The following is a 22495-nucleotide window of genomic DNA, read 5'->3' as shown; positions in this document are numbered from 1 at the left end:
CTAGCAGAGAGCACTGACCCACCAATCTGCGTTTTTGGCCTGGGGCACCAGTCAAAGGACTGGCTAAAAAAGTCATGCATGTGTGAGCTTTTTTATTGTTAAGATCAGGTCCTGAGCGAGGGGCGGGTGGGGGTTTGTTTGTTTTTAAGCAGTCGTTCATACTTCTGCCTCTCAACTTTTGGTCTGAGGAGGTTTTTCTTCCCCCTCCCCCATCTTTCAGAGTATTCCTTTGCATTGCTTTGTTGTTTGGGTTTCCAATTTTCAGTGATTCGAGGAAGAAATTTTATTAGTTACTGGATCAGGGTATAAGTCAGATCCTCCTTAGTGGCTGCCTGGGAAGTCTCGGAGACCTACTTGTCTTTCTTAAAGATCCTTCTGTTTGCACCCCACGCTTTGAACACCAAGATGTAAAATGCAGAACAAGTGGCAAATCACCTACGTCTTTCAGGTATTTGTGTAAAGTGTCTTTGATGAGGGCAGCTGACAGAAGAATATACTTTTCCCAAGCCCTCATCCCCCGGTGAACTTCAGCCTTCCTCTCTCCATTTGGAGAGCACATTCCGGCTGTGTTTTTCTGATTGCGCAGTTGCATATATCGTCACGTGCTATGCAGGTTAGGTATGTGAACTGCTCGTCTTTCTACGCTTTGCATGTATTGCCACATTCACTTCTCTGAGACCACGCCAAAAAGGATCCATTATCTCTCTGAAGTTTTGAAACGAAGCCTTTGGCTGCCTGCAAGAAGTCAGAGCTGACTCACATCCTTCTGTGTTGTTTTTTTTTTTTTTTTCCTTATCCGAATCCTTTCCTCTCTCTGTGTTTTGGAGAGGTCCTGCAAGACTCATGGTTGAAGCACAAGCTATGTGTTAGGAAGCACTGCGTGTCTGGGGATGGTTTGGGAAAATAGCTGTTCCCCTCTCCCTGAAATGGAGTGCAGTATGAACACTGCAGTTGTTCACAGGGGCTGTTTTCACCTTTACCAAAATGTGAAAGCAGAGCTTAGTTACAGCATAATACACTGACACTGCTCAGTAATACTGTGTTTGTTATGCTTTCTCTAACCTTAATTTCTGTGCAGAACAAGAAAATACTCTGACGAAAAGAGGTGAGGAAGGAATGACGCAATTAAATGAGATTAAATCAGAGTATTGGTTTCCCTGGAACATGTATTTGGCTCTTTACCAACAATCTTTTCCCCGCTTTTCAAATAAACACATATTTTCACATGATAACTCTATTTGAAATATTAATGCTTCCAGGGCTGCATTACCTTTGTTTCTTCATCAAAGTCCATTACTATGAAAAGGCTGCTGTTCCTGAGGCTGTTTCAGCTTCAAAAGAATTTTAGGGCCTGGTCTGTTGCAAAGCTTGGGGGTATAATTAGTGAAAATGGAAATAGATGCAAGAGAAATTTAGTTCCTGATGTTTTAATTTAGTGTAGTACTGCCATGTGTTGTTGAAGAGGATTCTTAAAGGCAAACATAATTATTTCATTATGGTCTTCAGAATGCTTTCATTGGTCTTAATGACAAGAAGCTGCATAAGGAGTCATACATTTTAATTAGACCTTCTTATATTTACATCAGATAAATAACAAATAATTGATGAAAACCAAGTCTTCTGAATGGATGATTTCACACAGAGCTCTGGTTACAGTTTAATGATAAAACATTTCTCTTATTGCTTTGCATTTTAATTATCTAGAATTATTACTCTAGCAGAGATCTCAAAATACTGTTATTTCTATGCGTTTCATTAGATTCACAACTAATTTATATGAATCTGAAGCTAAGAGAAAAGGTGTTTTTTCAACATATTTATTACAATCGGTTTCCAGCTTTATTAATTTTGTTTTGCTTTCATTTCTTACATTTAGATACCAGGTTTTTTTGGTGACAGTCTCTCCAGTAAAACCTAGTGGGAAGAGGAGTTAGACCTTTTCCTATGCCTTCAGTTCCCTACATAGAAGCAAGTCCTGCCATTGTTAACAACCCAAAACTCCTGTAGAGGTCAAGGAGTGGGTATGAAACTCTAGGGCTTGTAGTGGAATTTTCTAAGGAAAAATTCGGTGCCTCTTTCTCACCGGCTTAGCTGAAAGTTGTATTCTTAAATCTCTTCAATTTACTTTGAAGATCTTACCAATACACTTTTATAATTGTCTGTATGCTTGCAGGTGCATTTAAAATACCTATATTTTTTCTTATCTTTACCCCCTTTATTGGACGCTTTATAATACCAGAATAAATTATTTTAGAGTTTTGCTACTTGCAAGAGTCTTCCATGTTTGCAAGCGCTCCAGCCTTTCATTTTTGTAGAAAAACATATTTCACGTGATTCATTCCTGAGAGTATACAGAACGCTAATTGTTATTATTGATTTTAAATTTTGCAACCATTACAAGTAACCCAGATGAGTGGCAGATAAAGAGTAATAATCCATGGAGTTCTGGAAGTGTTTCATGTTTGTCTGTAGTACTTTATGTGATCAATAGTAACTGCCCCATTGAAACTAACTGCTGTATCAAATAACAGTAAATCAAATGAATGTGCTTACAGATTATTTATTGAAAGCTTTAATTGTTCACTGGGGCCCTGCTTATCTCAAGAAACAATAGAAGTCAGTGATCAGGCAAACTGGTTTGCAAATGCCGGGGGTGCTGTGAAACAGCAGGGTCTCCCATGTGCCTGGGTGGTGTGAGGAGCTTTCCAAAATGTGCCCCTGTCCTACTGGCATTGCCCATAGGGGCTGATCCCAGGGTAAATTGGTCAGAGGTGAGTTTTCTCAGAGAGCATCTCTTGAGGTTCACAGGTTACTCTTTTTTAAATTATTATTTTTATACATTGTCATCTTTGGATGACAAATGTGTCATATCTGGTGGGTTAAAGTGTGGAAAAAGAACTAATAAGATTTCCCCAAAATTCCAAGAGGTCCCTGTAACGAGAGACAAAACAGGATCAGAACTTAGAAAGGGAAGTGAAGGAAAGCATACTAAACTTATTCTGTGGAAAGCTTACCTAGGTATATTGCAGTTTGGGGCAATTACATGCTGCTGTACAGTTGTCAGACTTATGCAAGTACTAAGAAATTAAAAGCAATGATTTCTACCTAACAACCCTGTGCCATTAGATTTTACTAATTCCTTAAAATGGCTGCTCTGCCTTGTCACAGTCACTCCATGAAGTACTGGTGCCACAGGTTGGAGGTTTTCTGCACCTTAAAGTGAAATGGATAGTCCTATAGGCAGTTTCATTACTATCCACAATTTTTTTAATAGCCTCAGTGTGTTGTCAGTAATATTTTGCTGTGGCTTCAGAACCCTTTCAGTATCAGCAGAGGCACTAAAGTCGTCCTTCAGCAAATTTGGGAAGATGGCACTGAATGAATTTAATAACATATCTTTCCAACCGTGACAACTGGAAAAGCATTTGTAAAAATGAGCTTTATTTCTACAGAAGACGATGGCCCAAATCTCTCAAACAGGGCATTTTTTTCCCCTAAAAAAATGTATGTTTTGTGAAACATACTTACATACATACGTGTAATATTGGATAATCATAATACAGACATTTTAAAATTATTAAAGCACAGTAGCCAGAGATCTTCTGGAATTTAATCTCACTTGAAAAAGGTAAGTTCCCTTTTTCAAAGTATAAGCTTCGCCTTCAGTTTCTTGGGACATCAGGTGTCAGGACTGAATGTTGCCTGTCCAGCTCTTTGGAAATAAAGTATTTCCTTTGTGCCATATTCTATATAAAGTATGGTTGACATTTTCCCTGTTTGTAAAGGTGGGATATTGCAGTCAATTGTGAGCAGCTTAGCCGGGCAAAAAACCAACCAAGTCACTGTTGAAGGTAGGTATTGAATAAGAAAGACCAGCTGACTAGGAAATACTGCTAGCACGTATGTGTTTGCCTACAGTACAGTGTGTGCATTATTTTTTCTCTTCTGAGTGAGAATGGTACTGACAGGTGACATACAGGTAAAATTATGAGCATTCCTCACTCCAAGGGTTCAATAGGAAAATCTACTGCAGGTAGAGAATAGAACAGAATATTGGAAAACGTGCTCTCCAGTCACGGTACTTATCTTGTCTCCAGTCTCTTGTGAATGTCTTATTTTATTGATCTTTGGTCTTCTAGGCAGAGAGTAGAGGTGTGCTCTGAGCCACAATCACGGTGTTGCTACCGCTTGGCTCTAGGACACCAAGCTCCTTCCCAGCTTTCAGCTTCTGCTGCACGTACTACGAAAAGGGGCAGGGGGATGTTTGCCTGCTTAACCACACTGGCGGAAAGTAAAATGCCGGTATAAAAATAATAAGATTAAAAAGATATAAAATATTACATAAACTTAATGACAAGGACTCTGAATTACAAGGAGAGGAAATCTGGTACTGCCTTAGTTTTTCATGGTGCCTTCCCCACTGTGTTATCATCTTTTGTCTGGCAGGTATTCAAATCAGAAATATTGAAATTCCACTCAGGCAAGCATTACGGCTTGATAAACTGTATATTTTATTTGCCCCCTCAAAAGATACTGGTGGTGCTCAGTTCTTAAATATTCCATAAACTTGAATTTCTTACATTAGCATCAGAAATGTTGAGGTGAGCTGCTCTTATTAATGCACTGTCCTTGTCTGACATGCTGAGGGGATGGAGGAGGACAGATTTTGTCCCTGTTATGGTCTCAGATGTTGCAAATGTATGTGTGCTGGAGGATGTCGGAAAGGTTAAGTTTTGGTCTGACCACCCTTCCAGTTGCTCAAGTGATGAAAGCCATTTTTTCCTGTTACTATGTCACGTCTAAGTGGAAATAATGTATTGTTTTAATTATACCCCCACCGTTGCAGCAGTGCAGCGATGCGTGTGCAATTAAGCTAGTGTAAAGGATAGTCTTGGCACTTACTCGGGAAGTAAGCTACAGGGATGTGAAACACCTGTATACAAGCAGAGGTACCCCAGAGGTTCACTGCAATAACGGTAGGGGCACGGGAGATGTGTACCGGGATATGTGCTTGGTTTTAGAAGCTACATTTACTTCTCCCAGTCTATGCGCTGCCCTGTCCTTGGCAAGAGGCTGCTGCTGCATGGCAGGAGGAAACTTCTGGCTCCCTTTCACGGCCCCGAGCCTTGCCAGCTTCAGCAAATGGTCCTGCTTTGCAGCAGCGTGGCTGGGAAGCTGGACACGTACTCTTCCGCCCGCCCGCTCCGCCGGAGGGTTGGTAACCTCTGGGAAAGGGCTGGGGGGTGGCTGCCTGGGGTTTGCTGGTTCAGCAGGTTTCATCCCAGCTCCACTGTGGGATGAAACCTTAGTCTATAAAGAGTCGTACCTCTGGGTGGCATAACGCCAAAAAAAAGGTCTGCAGCGAGGGCCCGAGAGTGCGATCCCAAGCGATGAGATATAAAGCTTCATGGTTGTCCGTTGCCTTGTAAAAAAGGCAAGCGGCTGTGTGACAGGGGACTGTCAAAGAAAATAAGGAGTTAGACCTTCTTTTCTAAGGAAATCAAAACTTAGAATTAGCAGAGCAATAAAAGCCTTCTAAAGTGAAAGCTGGAAACAATACATTTTTAATAAAATGGGCAGTTACTCTAATTGCTGAACCCCTACTGTTCAATTTCTTTTAGTGCCCTTATTCATTAAATTCAGCATACTTATACTTATTATTTACAGATGTATGCATTTTAACTTGTTTATAGAAACCATGCTTTGCAGAAAGCTGTGGATGGTATAATACTAATTCGTAAGTGTTTATTGCTGCCTATAATATGCAATTTTAAAAACAATTAAAAATAGTGGTGGAGCTCATCGTTGGAGTCAACCCCAAACTGCCCATGAAAAGTGAAATATTAGTACCGTGTACCGCCTGAAAGGTTATAGGCCATTTGTAGTGGATTGATAGCATACCCATTAATGAAGAATTTACCTGTTCTTAAAGATTTTAAGCTCAGCAGTCTAGTTTCTGGATATTATTCTAATGTAACCCATTTAAACATATGTGATGGAGTTCATAATTGCCCTTGTAAATGGGTATAGAAAGGAGGGTATATAAATCAATTAGTGATATCCAGCAGTGTGGCTGTAATACAAATTAATTGGGATGATAAGCTTTTTAACTGCTACTATACTTACTTGAAGTAGTTTTGATCACTGAATAGGCTCTTGCTGAGTCACTCTATTAATTTTAAGATTTAAATACACCTGAAGATCAAAATGTTCTGAATTAACAGTCCTAAAGTTTGAGAAATAAAATGATATGTAAAATATTACAGAGCAAGTCAGTTTTACTGCATTTCCAAATAGAGCACAACAGTTTTATTTTGTCCATGTGGTACTGAACAACTGTGTAATAGTATTACGTGATTAAAGACATTAAAACACTCATTTTCTTGCTGGATTCAAGCCACAGCAAAAAGTCATGATGAATGGTGTCATAAGAACATGCTGAATATATAGAAAATAAAAAATTTATTTGGCAGACATAGTAATACTGAAAACTAATATCAACTTGGATAGGAGGCGAGTTTTGAAGAATAAAATCATTCCTTTAGTATAATACTCTGAATTATTCTGTTTGGATGCTTGAAAAGATTTGAAGATAAAAGAAAAGTCCTCAAAACACTGTAAAACGTTTAATAACTATAAATGGAGACTTTATGACTTAGTAAAATATCTGGATGTGTGTTGATATTATAGTAACTATTTCATTTCCTTTGCAATTTTTATTTATTATTGAAAATATTGGATCTGAGTTTTCTCCCATTTATGTTTACAAGTCAAGAGTCTTTCTTGGAATTGGTGGGGTGGCAACACTGTAAAACAGATCTGAAAAAAAGAATCAGACCCCTTTTATTTTTAAGTGTTTTGTCCCTCACAATGTGCCTTTTTTCTTATTTTTGATCTTGCAGAGAAGACATGCTGAATTCGTGACACCACGGTTGTATCAATAGGCCACAGAAATAGGCTCCATTTTCATAAATAAAGAATAAAGAGGCCAGAGTTCTCATTCTCTCTACATTTGTGTTGCTTCTTTGCCTACGCCACTTTACTCCAGATGAGGATCTGACCTTGGGAATTCACTGGTAAAGCAAACACAGCCTGAAGTGGAAGAAAAGTCCATTTTCAGATGAAAAATCTAACTTCATGCACATGATAGCACAATTATATAAATATTTTTAAAGAAGATCCTATTTTTCAGTTTTGCAATAATGCGGAATTTTCACTTGAGACTCATGCAATTTTGCATGGTAGTGGCCAGGCAGAAATCACTGACCTGAAAAAACTACAGAGCTAGCATCTTTCGGATGTTTTTCTTCAGTTTTCCGTACGATTTATTTTTTTCATTTAACATGTTTTCTTTTTCATTTTGAGGGTAGGCTCCTAATACAAAGTGATGAGCTGCTGCCCTGTAAACTCCACTGTGCCTGCCAAACCCTCCGGCCATCCTGTCTGTACACTTACTTTCACCCTGGTTCCCTCATGGTGTCTGTCTGGCCATTTATTTAGCGAAAGACGCTCCTGTTCTCAGTTACTAGCGCGTCATTAAGTCTCGCTGTCCTGAGAGTGACACAGGTATAACCAGACACAGTTCTTATCCCTGATATAATTAATCCTGACAAGCTTTCTGCCTTCCACGTTTGCTCAGGTGTAAATGCATCTTTCTGGCTACATGGACACATAAACCCAAATGTAAAACTGCTTTGCTGGTGTAACTGTAAAAAAAGCAAAAACAACAACAAAAAAAAACAACACCAGCCTGGAAACCAGTATAATTTTCTTTGAAAAGGTGATGCGAACACAAATCTCCTACGTTAGTTAAACATACCACCCCTGGGTTTAGCGGAGCTGGTGCTTGAAAACCAGGCGTTGCAAACCAGGGTAAACCTTACTCCTGTTTGAAAATACCCTCCTGAGCAAACCTGCAGAACATGAATGTGCTCTTACAGACCGGCTGCAGCCTCCTTGTTTTCCTTTACTGCTACCTGTAGTAAATATGTCTGTAGAGTATGTAGTTGCCAGAAGTCCTGGCTTTACTGGGAGAGGCACCAGAGGTGGTTGCAGTGACGGCTCCCCGCCAAATACCTGTGGGACACAACAAAACGATGCAGCAGCTTCGGAAAAAGGTTTCGGGGTGTTTTCATTCGGAAATATGTGGTCGGTGCGTATTGGTGATTTCCAGATCATACGTGCTCAATATATAAGACTAGCCTGGTAGATTCAGGCTTATGTCTTGGTGGTATATCAGGCTGATGTTGGCTTGGACGGTAGAGTCAAGAGTAGAGGTTTTTGTGGCAGTTTCTGGCGTTGCTTATGCCTGTGTGGGACACAGCCCCCACGTGCATGGGTGCTGCTGAGTTGCCTTCAGGAGAGGATTTGGGACTTCTCTCAGGGCAGGTCTGTTGTCTTCTGGGACATTCCTGTGTAATTGTATATATGGTGGGGTAGTCTTACAGAAAGTTGATTCCTAGCTGGCCATGGAGATGAAGACGAGCCTTTCATCATCTCTCCTGAGTTCCCTGCCAGCAGTAGTGGCGGTGCTCGGGGGCGGAAGGCACCCAGCCCTGGCCTGCCTTGCAGTCGGCCGGGGAGCGGGGTGCGCGCACAGACTTGGGGGTGCTTCAGAGCCCCCGTGTTAGGGGGACTGAGCACAGTCTAACTGAGTTCCCTGCTCTGTTGTGGATCCCATGTGTAACCTGGGGCAAGACACGGAAGGCTATATTGCTAGAGTTACAGCTAGGTTGTCGGTTGCTGTTGAAAATCCCAGCTGGGTACTGGTTGCATTTTTCTAGGAATTTAAGACCCAAGCAAATCAAGCTCTTAGGCTGTCAGTGCTTCTGTTTCCCATCTGTAAAGTAAGAAGAATAGCTCTTCCCTTATCTCACTTGGGTGTTATAAAGGTAAAAATATGAATGCTCACGGGATATTCACATAGTGGAGTGGCAGGGACCACGCTTGTAGATCAGATAGGTAGAAGAAAGCAGGATCTTTCATGCTGCTAAATATGGCAGGACCAGAAGTGCTGCAGGCTGTGCTGCGTGGCTGGGACAGCGGGGCACGGGGGGAGTCACTCAGGGCATCTGTGATCTGTGCAGGAATGCCACCGGGGAAGATGCGCTGGCAGGTGGGCCCCCTGGAGTGTCTTAATAAATGGCACTGTAAAGTCAGGTCACTGAATTTGCATGCCTAACAACTGGATTTATTAAGAGGCCAGGTTGTGGCATAACGGAAAAGTATGTTATAAAAAAATCCCCACCCTTCATTGGGCAACCGATAGAGGATATTTGTGGGAATAATAAAATCTGTGCTACAAATGAAGCAGTTAGCTGCTAAGGAACAGAAATTGTATTATGAGACTAGAACAGAAGGATAACCAAAAGATAGATGCTGTTGTCTTCTGATTTACTGCAAACAAATCTGGATAGCTCTGCTATGCTGGTAGTAGGATGCTGAACTTTTATTTCCTGGCCCTAATCACCTGATATGAATAAAGGTTTCAAAGGGCTACACTCCTGTCATATGGCCAAGATCAGTATCCACTAACTCCGTTGACTTATGTTACATGGCTCTGCAGGTTAACAGTACAGATTTGCAATTGAAACTTGGCAATTTTGTTGATGAAAGGCATGAAGGAATATGATGCGGCTCGCTCTCTCCCAGTTCTAAACTGAGGGAGATGCAGCAGATGAGTGTAAACACTACTTTTCTGCCGTTCCAGTTGGCAAATACAACTTGGTATACACACAGCAAAGGCATTTGCTGAATATGAAGAAATGAAGAAGCCTTTTTTGGTTGGTTTTTTTTTTTTTAGACTTATCCTTTGAAGTTAGTCTGCGTTTTAACACTGAAATGCTAAAATGGTCAAAATGAAAGCGCTCTGAGAACCTGCTTTACGAGTAATGGCTCCCCTCAAGGTTATGGAGGCCTTTCAAGGTTCATTCTTTCAAATAACCTTTTGACTTGGCAGGATCAGGATCGTTACCATTATTTGCATTGGAGTAGTGCTTGAAGGTCCTGCAGCACCGGTTACTGTACAGCCTGAGACCCTGCCCAAAATAGTGTCCTGTCTAAATACTTGAGATGCAAAAGGGTGGGGGGAGAAAATACTGTCCTGATGGTATGTCTGCCTGCAGTGGAGCAATGGCCAGATTTGTTCTTGGAACTTCATTAGGGTAAGGATATCGGAGCAGAGAGTGTGTTTAACTGCTTCTTGTACTCATGAGGTGGAGGGCAGAGTTCAGCAGGACCCCTCTTCTCCCAGATGTGACAGGACAGAAGCCAGCTGTCCGTATCACTCTTTTCACTGACAAGACTCGTCACAGCAAAAGCACTTTGGCTTTAGAGACTTCTGCCAACTCAGCTGCGCCTATCAGGGCTTGCACCTTGTCCGAGATAGCTATTGGCAGCAGCAGCCTGTGCCCTAGGCATGACTCTTAAAATGACTTGGTCTGAGGCATCTTTTAGGTGACCTTGTGTGCAGTTTGTCCATTAATAAGACCTTGCAGATTGGGCTTCAGAGCTCCATAACCTCTACTTCTTGCTGGTTTTGTTGTTATTTGAATCATACTGTAGGAATCCTGAGCAGTACGTGGTGAAAAACTGTGGGATCCTCTTTTAGCTTTTGAAATAACAGAAAAGGCTCATTTTGGATCGGGCACCCTCAAGCAGAAACCAGGTCATAAATTTTCATCTTCTGATGTCCCTGTTGAAAGTGGAATGCCCCTTTTCAGACTAAAAGCAAACCTGAAGACTTAGAGGGTTTTTTGGCTTTCAGCCCAAATAATATAATACCTTTTTTTTTTTTTTTTTAAGACCTAGACAGTCTTGTAGAGATTAACTATAACTTGATTAAAATTAATGCTGGAAAATTTGTAATCAAGAATCGAAACAGAATAACTTACATTTAACATCATGGCTTTAAGGCAGATGTGTGCAGCTAGCAAGACACAAATAATAAAAAAGAAACCCTCAAATGTGGAAAACATACTTTCTTAAGTCCTTCTGAAAATCCTGATGATAATATCTCAATCTGGAGTTATTTTGGCAGCCTACATTTTAATCCAGGTATGCTGCGTTCACTCGTAATAAAAAGCATTCCCTCCTGAACGTCGATGCATACCCAGCCCTATGAGGAAAGATTTTTGACTGTGGTAATTCGTTCTGCGTCAATTAACGATTGCACATGGCTTCCCCTGAGCCTTTCCCTCTGTCCTCCTGCCCTGAGCCCACTCCACCTCCGTGCCGTCAACCCCAGGGTAAGCCAGCGATCCAGCACAGCAAGTGCCAATATGTGAAATAGTAGCGCGACTTCTTTGCTTTGTGGTGTTGTCTTTGCAAGGGAGAAAATGGGAGTCTTCACACAAGGGAAGACTTTGTTCTCCTCTTTCTGTTGTCTGTGATCCCCACCTGTTGTATATATGGTAAAAATATCTGGGACTTATAACCCAGCAACAGTACGCAGCCAGAGTCATGTGTGACCGGGTCAAACACACACTCGCTGGAGGGTCATGGCCAGGTTACTAAGTCAAGGCTGGCAAGTCTCCACGATAATGTTTTCTTTCTCTCTCACTCTTTTTTTTTTCTTTTTTTTTTCCCCTCCCCTTGTCTGTCTTCCAAACAACAGTTTAAAAAAAAAAAAAAAACCAACAAAAACCCCCTCGTAACAATGCAAACTATTTAAGCATGACAAATTCAAAGAAGTTTTTTATTAAAAAAAAATTGGATGGGGGGGGCTGAGTCAATGATATTTTGGATTTAATTTGATAGTATAGTTTTATGTGGCACATGAAAGAGAGAAATTTGTATTGAAACAATTGAGACCCACTTTCCCAGTTCCTGGCTCTTTCCTGGAAGATGATTAAAAGCAGACTTTTTTTTCCAGACGAGACATAAAAATTAAATGATCTACAGTATATAGTTATTTTTTCAAATGTTTGGAGGCTTATAAATAACTTCTACAATCAAATGCACACATACAAGCAGCAGAGGATCTGGTTCTAATTACTTGTACTTTAGTTGAACTTTGGCGTTTCCTTTGACTTTCTGCCTAATGTATGTGAGCTGTGTGCCTTGCACTCCTGCAGTGAATTCACAAAAAAAAAAAAAAAAAAAAAAAGGCAAAAAATCCAGACTCTTGTTGGTGCCAACAAAAATGAGGGTTAACAGAATGTTTTGACCAAATGCAACACTTTGCTATTCACCCTAATTAGCTGAAATTGCTGCTTCCCACCAGGGACCCTGAGCTCAGTATTCAAAATTCCCTTGAGGCTATCCAGGAAATGCCATTTGCTTTACAACTTCTTATTCTTTTAAGACTTAACTGTCCAAAGTGTGCATTAACATACAAGCTTAATAATCTAAGTTTCTAGCAAAATGCAAGGCATTTCCATAGTGCCTGCCTGTTTCTAGTTGGTCACAAAGTAAAATACCTCCTCCATCTGTCAACATGGTTTAGCTGGCAGTAAATTAGCTCTCACGAAGCATGCTGTGCTTTTAAAGATCTTATCTGCTGCTTTATCTTGCCTTTAGAAATATTTCAGACATTTTAGGAATTGTGAAGTGACCGATTGTTTGAGAATCCCTGTGTGCTTAAGCTGCATTCAGGTGTTGGGTGACGGCACTGAGGCTCTGTTTTCTTAGGTGAGTAGGGACCCTGAAGTGTCACATCTCACAGGACAAGACAGCAGGGCATGGAAAGAAGTTGCCCCCTTTTTTTTTTTTTTCTTTGAATTTTTCCTAAAATCGTAAGACTTCTTTAGAAATGCCTCTTCTGGAAATGTCAACTGTCTGCCTCCCATCCTTTCTTTTTTCCACCATGCATGTGCAGACATGCATAGAAAAAAAAGCAGGTTCTGCTGTCATGCGTCCACTAGCCACTGACATGATACAGAAATAGCACTTTATACCTGCTGAGTATGAATTACTACAGATGCCTGCACTAGATTTCTGCACTTCCATGCTGGCAGTACATTCATTTTCAAATAAAGAGTTAAAAAGGCTAAATCCAAGGAAGAATAGTAAGTCAGAAGCAGGAATAGGAGTTGAGCATGTGTAACCTGAGTTCAAGCCTTCTCCAGAAAGCCATACATCTTGCCTGTGATCAAAAGTGAATGATCCCAAACTGGGTTTTCTTGCAAACAACAACAAAAAAATAAAACTCTCTAGAAGGTTGTTCAGCTGATGCAAGTATTGTATTGAATAGCTTAAGTCCTTTCAGGAACATATGTGTGTATATGGGTATTTTACAGAGGTCCTTCTGGTTTACATTGGCTCTTTCCTTCTTGTATACCTTTTCAAATCATCCAGAAGAAAATTCTCTAGCAGCACCTTCAGCTCTTCAGTTGCTATGTTGTGTATTTATGAACTGAGCTGGTTGCTTAATCTCTTTTGGGTATCGCAAGTTCCTGGTGCTTGGCCAGTGCCTGACAGACCTCTGTTGTATGTATGGTTCGTGGTTTGAACACTACTGTTGGATGCTGGTGCTTGTTTAGATGAAATCATGAAAAAAGCAGAAGCATATCGGCATTATTCCTAAAAGACTGCTCTCCCCAATCTGAAATCACAGAAGGATTGCAGGAGTGCAGTTGTTTTATTGAATGACACAACCTTGTTTTCCCATGGGGAGCCTAAAAACTGCCTTTTAGATGGACTGGGAGAGTTGAATGAGCTAATACGAAACACATTGTCTGCTGGTATTAGAGTTTTAAAGCTTAAATTTTATTATTCTATAGGCTGATTGGAAGCCACCATAATTCATGTAAGAGCATGAAATAAGGCGAGGAATGTTTGAGGCCTCTCAAGGGTATTTGATGAATCTAACTTTAATTTAAAAGTACTAATAGATTATTGATTCAAGCAGGATGGCTGTGCAGAGATCAATAACAGAGCACTCTCTGTCTCTCTTAAATACCAAAAATTACCGTTGAAAAGACATGATCATTCTCGTCTGTGTTTTCATTAAGAAAAAGCTTCATTAAAGTTTTCTTGGTGCAGTAGGAACCTGTAGTTTTTTGGTTAGCCAAGGTTCAGTGTATTTAATACTGAAAAAGATAAGTACAGTTCTGGACGTTGTCTTAACGTCACAATATATGGAGCCACTTTATTTTACTTTTCTGTTTTTTCACAGCCTCCTTATTGTTAGATATATAAATAAATTGTTCCCGTTGGAAAGATATTTCTTTGCTTAGAGTCACAGCCTTTAACACTTCACCCTAGCATTTATTTTCTTCTCAAGAAATGTCTGTCCTTGAAGTTGATAGTACCTTAACCCAAGTAAAAATTGCAGGAAGGGGCCCTTCTCTCCCAAGTAATCAGAAGTTGCATCGTGCTCCGTGATGCCCTCTGTGAATTCTACAGAACACGAGTTGACAATGAATCATGAGTTTAATACAAATGTATCATCTTTGTAATCTGAAAAATATAATGTACAGTAAATCTTGTCTAAGATTTTTCCATTGAGTAATATTCTTTAGGGTCTGCTGTTAGTACTCTTGAGATTTAGCTCTGCTGATAGTGCCTAATATTTCTGGATAGATCTGAGTTCACAGATCCTGTCATTTCTGCATATGTGTTGAAAAGTTAGAGGGATTTATCTGAGAAGCAGCAGACGGCTAGGTGAAACATGAAAATGTATTGCACATCTACAATAAACGTGAGGAATGATGACAGCATATCACAGAAAACTAATGCAGATGTTTTGGAAAGATGTAGTTCGCAGGTCTTATCTTGCATCGTAGAGCTTTCACGTCCTTTCCCTGAAAGGGATAACTGGCTTTTCAGCAGGTTCAAAACAAATGACCATCTAGAAATATTAAGGCAATAAAGGGATGTGGGGTCATAATGTGTAAGTAGCTTTTTCTCAGAGAGGTTTCCTGACGTTACAAATCCTAAGGTAGGTAAGGAAGTGTTGCTGGGTTGTGCTAGTTTTACAGATTAAAAAAACGAAAGATGACTTGTTCAGGTAATTTTCACTTCAGGTCTTATAGTTAGTCGTTTGTCTCTTTACATATGTCCTGATGCATGCTGCTGTCCTGCTGTGGCAGAATTGCACATTGGAAGTGTTACCTTTTGTAGAAAAAGGCAAGATGTACAAGGGCTCTCCCAAGATCAGGTACAGATTGGAAGGGCACATACCACAAACAGTTTCCCTTTGAAGGCTGATATCCGGTGCCCACACATGGATCCCATGCAATTCAATAGGCTAAAACCAGAACATGAGCCCAAAGTTGTCCATTTTTGGAGCCTGATAAGAGATTCAAGCCTTATATCTGATGTGAGCTGTAGCTTTTGTGGTGTTGAGTAGCTGGATCATGAAAAATGATTGGGTACTTTAAAATATACTTTTGAGGCTATAGCATGTAGCCCTGTCATTACTTCCCTTACTTTGGTTCCCTTTAAATTTTGCTAGGAAAGACAAATGAATGTTTATTATACAAAGAAAGATATGGGCCAGTTTGATAGTTGTCATACAGTAAATAATCAGTTAATTAAAATTCATTCATTAATCATTCAATTATATTTCTTTTTTCTTTTGTAGCAGTTGAAACTCAGAGCACCAGTTCTGAGGAACTTGTTCCGAGCCCTCCTTCACCACTTCCACCCCCTCGTGTTTACAAGCCCTGTTTTGTCTGTCAAGACAAGTCATCCGGATATCACTATGGTGTCAGTGCTTGTGAGGGATGTAAGGTGAGTGCCATCATCAACCTTTCCTTTTACAGGACAGCATTTCATTTTAGAGAGGGGCAAAACAATGCAGTTAGGTGTAACTTGATTGTGTCCAGAGACACCAGTACCTTTCTTGTGTGAATTAATTCTGATTCATGAGTAAAGCCAAGTAAATGACCGTCATGCCTGGAATTATTTTCCTTCATAACTGCTGCCAAAGTATGTCTTTCAGGGACTTCCATAAGTATTGACTAACATGAGAATGTGATCATAGATGTAGACATAGTCAAAGAATAAAATGAAAACACTTTGAGACTCTTCACTGTCCATCTGTAGGTCAGGTATACCCTGAAAACTCACATGGTCATTGTCTGCTCTCAGCCTGGCTTCTTCTGTGTGCTGCTACCTCTGTATATCCAGGGGGTGGAATTTGGGAACAGGTTCTGATCATCTGGAATTTTTTGCCATAGTCTCTTAACTATCTAACTAATCTCAAATCAAATGGGGAATTTGAGGATTAGCAGGTTGGTATTTGCAAAATTTAATCTAGCAGACTACAGTGCTGGCACATCTGCTAGCTGCTTTCCAGTGCCATGATTGTCAGAGCATGAATTAACTATCCATAGGATGCGGTAATACAATACACAGTTCTAAAGTAGAGAATGTCTAAAGATGAGATACTCATCAGAGAAGCAACGTCAGCTAAACCATGTGTGTATGGCAATAAAGAGAGGCGTACACACAGTGAACAGTATGGGTGCAAAGAAGAAGGTAGTGCAAAAAATGCTAGAGAAAAGATATCATAGGACAGATGCTCTCACGGTTAACTTTATTAGTTATGGTACCTTAGTGCAATGTTCTTTTTTAATAATTAAAGAAAAGACCTGTGATTTTCATCCTTCAAATTAAAATAGTTGTGTAGTGCTTAGTCCAGTGAAGATACTAACGCATGTCAAAAATGTGACAGGTGCTATTTCCGTATAAATGAAGTTATTAGAATAAATTAATAAAAAGTATTTTGCTGGCTCATTTTTGTGAAATGTTGTAATGTTTTTCAGATGCTGTGCAGTTAGCCATTTTTACTTTGTCCTTTGAACCTGCAACTTCTTCCGTGCTGTTGTGGTTTAGCCCCAGCCAGCAACTAAGCACCACACAGCTGCTCACTCACTTCCCCCCCACCCAGTGGGATGGGGGAGAGAATCAGAAAAAAAGTAAAACTCGTGGGTTGAGATAAGAACAGTTTAATAGAACAGAAAGGAAGAAACTAATAATGATAATAATAACTATAAGAAAATGACAATAATAATTATAAAAGAATTGGAATATACAAAACAAGTGATGCACAAGGCAATTGCTCACCACCCTCCGACTGATGCCCAGTCAGTTCGTGAGCAGTGATCCCACCTCCAGCCCAACTCCCCCCAGTTTATATACTGGACATGACATCACACGGTATGGAATACCCCTTTGGCCAGTTTGGGTCAGCTGCCCTGGCTGTGTCCCCTCCCAACTTCTTGTGCCCCTCCAGCCTTCTTGCTGGCTGGGCGTGAGAAGCTGAAAAATCCTTGACTTAGTCTAAACACTACTTAGCAACAGCTGAAAACATCAGTGTGTTATCAACATTCTTCTCATACTGAACCCAAAACATAGCACTGTACCAGCTACTAGGAAGATGATTAACTGTATCACAGCCGAAACCAGGACAGTTGCTCCTGGCCTTTTGTATTGACATAAAATATCATAGTCCTGGGTTTGTATCAAAAAACTGTAGGATTGGAGTCTTGTTCCCCCCGTATTTTATAACTGAAGTAGTGAAAGTAACTATTTAAGCTCACCTCAGTTTTAGAATCTCTTTCTGGTATTGAGGTTTTCCTTGGATATCATGTTTGGTTTTTTTTCTTTTAGCTGCCACAAAACTATCAAAATTTAAGTGTCTGTTAGGAAGAACTATGGTAAGAATATTCTGTAGCTGATTTCATTAAATGGGAAATCTCATCATACTCAGATGCCAACACACAAATGGTGGTGTCATTTGCTCACCCACACGTTCCCTCTAAGCACAGATGTAATTGCAGACTGTAGCAGAAAGGTCACATGTCCCTAAGACTTCATTATTTTTGAAAAATATGCAAAAATATACTGTAGGGCTTTTATTGGATACTGCAAAGCGTTTTCATAAATAATAAAGCAAGACCATACTTGTCAAAATACATGAAGAAATCTATCTTGTGTTAGCCACTATTCAACAACAGCAACAACAAAATCATGTTCAGTTATTTGCTAATTTGCAAGATGGGGTAATTCGGCACTTAGCAATAGCTGCTTGTCGTGGTTTAACTCCAGCCGACAACTAAGCCCCACACAGCCCCTCGCTCACTCCCCTCCAGTGGGATGGGGGAGAGAATCAGAAGGGTAAAAGTGAGAACACTCATGTGTTGAGATAAAGACAGTTTAATAGGTAAAGCAAAAGCCGTGCACGCAAGCAAAGCAGAACAAGGAATCCATTCACCATTTCGCATGGGCAGGCAGGTGTTTGGCCATCTCCAGGAAAGCAGGGCTCCATCACGCCTAACGGTGACTTGGGAAGACAAAGGCCATCACTCCGAACGTCCCCCCTTTCCTTCTTCTTCCCCCAACCTTATATGCTGAGCATGACGTCGTATGGTCCGGAATATCCCTGTGGTCAGTTGGGGTCAGCTGTCCCGGCTGTGTCCCCTCCCAACTCCTTGTGCCCCCCCAGCCTCCTCGCTGGTGGGGTGGGGTGAGGAGCAGAAAAGGCCTTGGCTCTGTGTGAGCCCTGCTCAGCAGTAACGACAACATCCCTGTGTTATTAACACTGTTTTCAGCACAAATCCAAAACATAGCCCCATACTAGCTACTGTGAAGAAAATTAACTCTATCCCAACCAAAACCAGCACACTGCTGTTAAAAGGGGGGAAAAAAAACAAACAACAAAAAACCCCCTACTGATTAGTTACATATAAAACTTGTCAGTCTATGAGAAATAAGAAGTTTTTAAAGCAGTAACTTAGCTGCTTGAGACTGGTAATATTTGGGTTAGTTAATGCTAGCTCTTCAACAGATTGGACTAGGACTTTATGAATCTCTTCCACTGATTAAATCAACTTCCTTAGTGAGTGCTAGAAACTGGCAAAGAACATGATGAGACCACTGAGTCAACCAGTGGTCCCATTGGTGGACAGTCATGTACTACATTTGCTGTTGAAAGTTGTCTGAGCTTTTAGGTCAATGGAAGTGGTGTGCTGGATGACAGCACAGTCAGTAGGTGAGCACAACACCAGAGACAGCCTCAGAAACGTCTACGTTGCCAGTTTCTGCTCTTTCTCTGAAGAATGTTACCTTTTTCTCTTGAGTCCTTTTGAACTGTTTGGTTTATTTTTCTTTTCCTTCATCTTTGCTCTACATTTGCTTTCACACAGTCATTTCTTGGTCCTGTACCATAAGAAAGCTGCCACGTTGTACTTCTTATTTCTAACCATCCAGGCTCCTGCCTGTACTCAAGTCTACCTTCACCCTTGGTTCCCAATATCAGTTCTTCATGCTTCTCTTTCTTGCTAGCTTTCTTTGTACAAAAATTTAGCCAGTTGCTTTGCAGGTTTCAATAAGCATTAAGCACTGCCACTGGGGAAGCCTTGTCTCCTCTGGATCTCTGCCTTTTAGTTGGTTAACCCAGGTTTTTTAGAGAGCCTGTGTTTCACTGAAGGCTTCTGCTTGGTACGGAGCTGGAGTTTCATGCTGATTCTCTGGTGAATCAGGGAGCAGTAATAAGGAAGGATTCATGTTACAGCCTTTCGTCTAGTTAGGAACACAAATTTATTTCTCCTTTACCTGAACACACGTGTCCATGCAAAGAACTTTATTTTCTTTGAGATTTGGAGTTTCACTGAAGCTGACCAGCGTGTTCAAAAGCTGTTGGGATGGGGAGAGGCAACTTCGCTTATGCACAGCTGGGTTGCACGAAGCTCATTCCATAAGAAGCTAGACTAAAATGTCAGCAAAATCAAGTTTAATTCTCCTTTTTTTTTCTCTTTTCCTCTGACCTTGTTGCCTTTTCTCTTCCTTCACTCCTATTCCCATCATTTCTTTCTTCAGCTGATTTGCGATCTCTGTTCCGTGATGTTAAACCTTAAATTCATTCCTTTTTCCTCCTGCATTGCACCTCCCTCTGCTCTGAGGTCCTTTTCTCAAGTCTTTTCCTTTTTCCTTTCTGACTCATTTACCTTTTCCTTTGAACTCCTGGCAATCTTGTTTCTCAAGGGAAACACAATGGAAAATTCTACTCATATCATAGTTATCTAATTACAGCCCGGTTCCTTTTCTTTTTCTGTGCTGGCTTTCCCTTGGTTTTCTTCTAGTTGTCTTTCCTTCTCCTTTGCCTTTCTTCTTTGAGCTCCAGTGAAGCTGCTATCACAGTGATCACTAGCAGTCTCCATCTAGTGCAAAGGGACAGACAGCTTTCTGTCCTCCAGGTTTTGGGTTGATGACTGCCTTTGATTCAGCAGGCCTTCTTCTTCCTGGTTTTCAGGGCTCTTTAGATTCTCCTCCTACTTTGCTTACTGTTTATTCAAAATCTCCTTAAGTGGTTCTTTATCCACTTCCTGATGCTGTTCCCTGAGGTTCAGTTCTTTGGTTTTCTCTCTCAAAAGCATGTTACTGACCTGTTTTATGGTAGACCAATGGGGGAAGTCATGGCAATATTCTGCTCATAAAGGGTGTATTCTTAATGGAGACCCTTCCAGCCAGGAGCCCTTGGAGAGCTGTGGATGGTGATGATGACCTTGTGATGCTCAGTTTGGGAACAACTGCACTGGAAATTTTATCGTCCCTCAATTGTAACCAACCTATGGATGATTTCCAAAGTTACCGCCATCTCTGACTTCTCCCCTGCTGTCTTCCCCTGGTGTATCCTCTTGCTCGCCTCACTGCTACCTTGGACACAGAGTTCATGAAGACAGAACTTGCCATCCTCTCTCTTTGTGACATCACCAACTGTAATCTCATGGCATGCAGTTTTTTCAGACATAGTGCCATGATGACATAATTTCTGATCTGCAGCATTGTAATTCACGATTTGTTGTCCTTTTTCCTCCAGAATCTGCCTTCAGCTGCCTTCATTGTCAAACCATTGCTGTGGTCTTCTTGCGTGGTGATTAGATTGGTCCCTTCTCCTGTCCTTCCTTCCCCTTTTCCCACTTGCCATCATCCTTGGACCTTATTTTTTCAGGTACCTGGGAACAACTTCCTAATTTCCTTTGCCAACCACTTTTTTCAGTATTCTAAGCACCCTTTTTTTAAGTGATCCTTCTGTCTTATTTATTACCCGAGTCTTCAGTACTGTGCCTCACTAGAGAGACTGTTCTGTGGCCTGTTTTTGGCTAGTCTTTCAAGGTTTTTAGGGGCTGGAGTGTTCCATAATATGTACTTCTGAACCACAATGAAAGTTTAGGAGCTGTCTAAATAATTTTAAGCTATCTTGTTTTCTAATTTTAGTATGTTCATGCTGAAAATTTTATTTGCGATTGTTGATTTAGAGTACCTGACTTCTTCCTTTCCAAATTTGAAGTTTGGGAGCTTTCAGAAGGTTGATATCCTGAGCTTTTTCTCAATTTGGTTGGTCAAATTCAGCAGTCAGGATTTTTTGTGTGTTTTAAACTGGTTTAAGAAAAAAAAATCGTGGCTTCATGTTTATTTCTGGGTGTTATGCTGCAAAAGGCTGATGTGCCTCTTAGCCTGTCCATGGCTTTGTGTATGTATTAAAATCTCAAACCAAACTGATCTTCATGGTGCACTTGTATTTTGTGAGAAAAATTCCAGAACCGGTCCATCTTTTTATGTGTAAAATACAATACATTGATAATATTCAGCTTATTTACAACTTTCCCATTTTGTAAACTGTGGCATTTCAGAGGCGGGTTTTGGAATCTACTCGTCTGTTTCATGACCTCAGTTAAAGACTGCTGAAATCTCTTCCCCACCCTGATCTCTGGGTGTTGTTAGACAGCACGCAAATGAATTCCATACAAAATGAGCAACTTGGATTTATCCAGCTGGTACAAGTGGTTATAGGGCTGTCACTGAAAGCTCAGCTCTTTGGTCCTGACTTGATTCGTCACTGTAACCGGGTTTGCAGAAAGGAAGACTGAGAGTAGCGGGCTGGATTCCCCACACAATGCCATCGTTGTGTGGGCAAGGAGGAGAAGATGGTGTTCTGGCAGCTTCAGCTGTCTCTGAAAGCCTTGTCTCTTGTTCTGGCCGTTTAAAAGACGGCATTCCTCTGCTGGCAATCCTGCCTGGATTCCTGGCTTGAACTCGGTGGGCAGCAAAGATGCCTAGAGCAGTTTCAGGAGAGAAGACAGCACGGCATATAAGGGGGTAGGTTTACGGTCCAGCAGTTTTGTCCGAATGATCAAGGTGCCTCTCTGCCTGTTGTTGATGCTAATGGACAAAAACGTAGATAAATCTACTTCAATACCGAGTGATCCCAGGTCGGCTTTATCATAAAGGAAGAATAGCTTTCCTTCCATCAGAGTTTTCTTATAAAATCATATCTAATATGGGATCCTTAAATTAAAAGGGTAGCCACATTTAATATATTTTCAAACGTCTTCAGCTATGAAAATATGCCTATTTGTTTGACACCTTCCTGGCTCTTTTTTTTTTTTATTGCAAAGACTTTTAGCAGTACGGAAAATAGGCATTGGTATAAACCCTGAAATTTAGGTCTGTAATTGGACTGACTGCCACAAAAAAGATAAGATACACATAGGAGAAGAAAAGAAAAAAAAGAGAGAAAATGAAACAGTTTTTGCTTTGTCCAGAT

The 22495-nt window shown here is 40.7% G+C and overlaps 1 protein-coding gene across 9 annotated transcripts in view; it reads left to right on the top strand.

The window, feature by feature from the left end:
• The window catches only part of RARB (retinoic acid receptor beta), a 337201-nt gene that overhangs the window by 248218 nt on the left and 66488 nt on the right, over window positions 1-22495 (top strand). For all 9 annotated transcript variants that reach the window (XM_069771329.1, XM_069771374.1, XM_069771318.1 and 6 more), the window contains one exon: window positions 15527-15675. In XM_069771329.1, the coding sequence (XP_069627430.1) occupies window positions 15527-15675 (149 nt within the window). The remainder of the gene's footprint in view (window positions 1-15526; window positions 15676-22495) is intronic.

This window comes from Haliaeetus albicilla, chromosome 2 (genome assembly GCF_947461875.1).
Source record: "Haliaeetus albicilla chromosome 2, bHalAlb1.1, whole genome shotgun sequence".
Lineage (NCBI taxonomy): Eukaryota > Metazoa > Chordata > Aves > Accipitriformes > Accipitridae > Haliaeetus > Haliaeetus albicilla.
The sequence above is the reverse complement of the archived record's forward strand: the minus strand, read 5'-3'. Positions and strand labels throughout refer to the sequence as shown.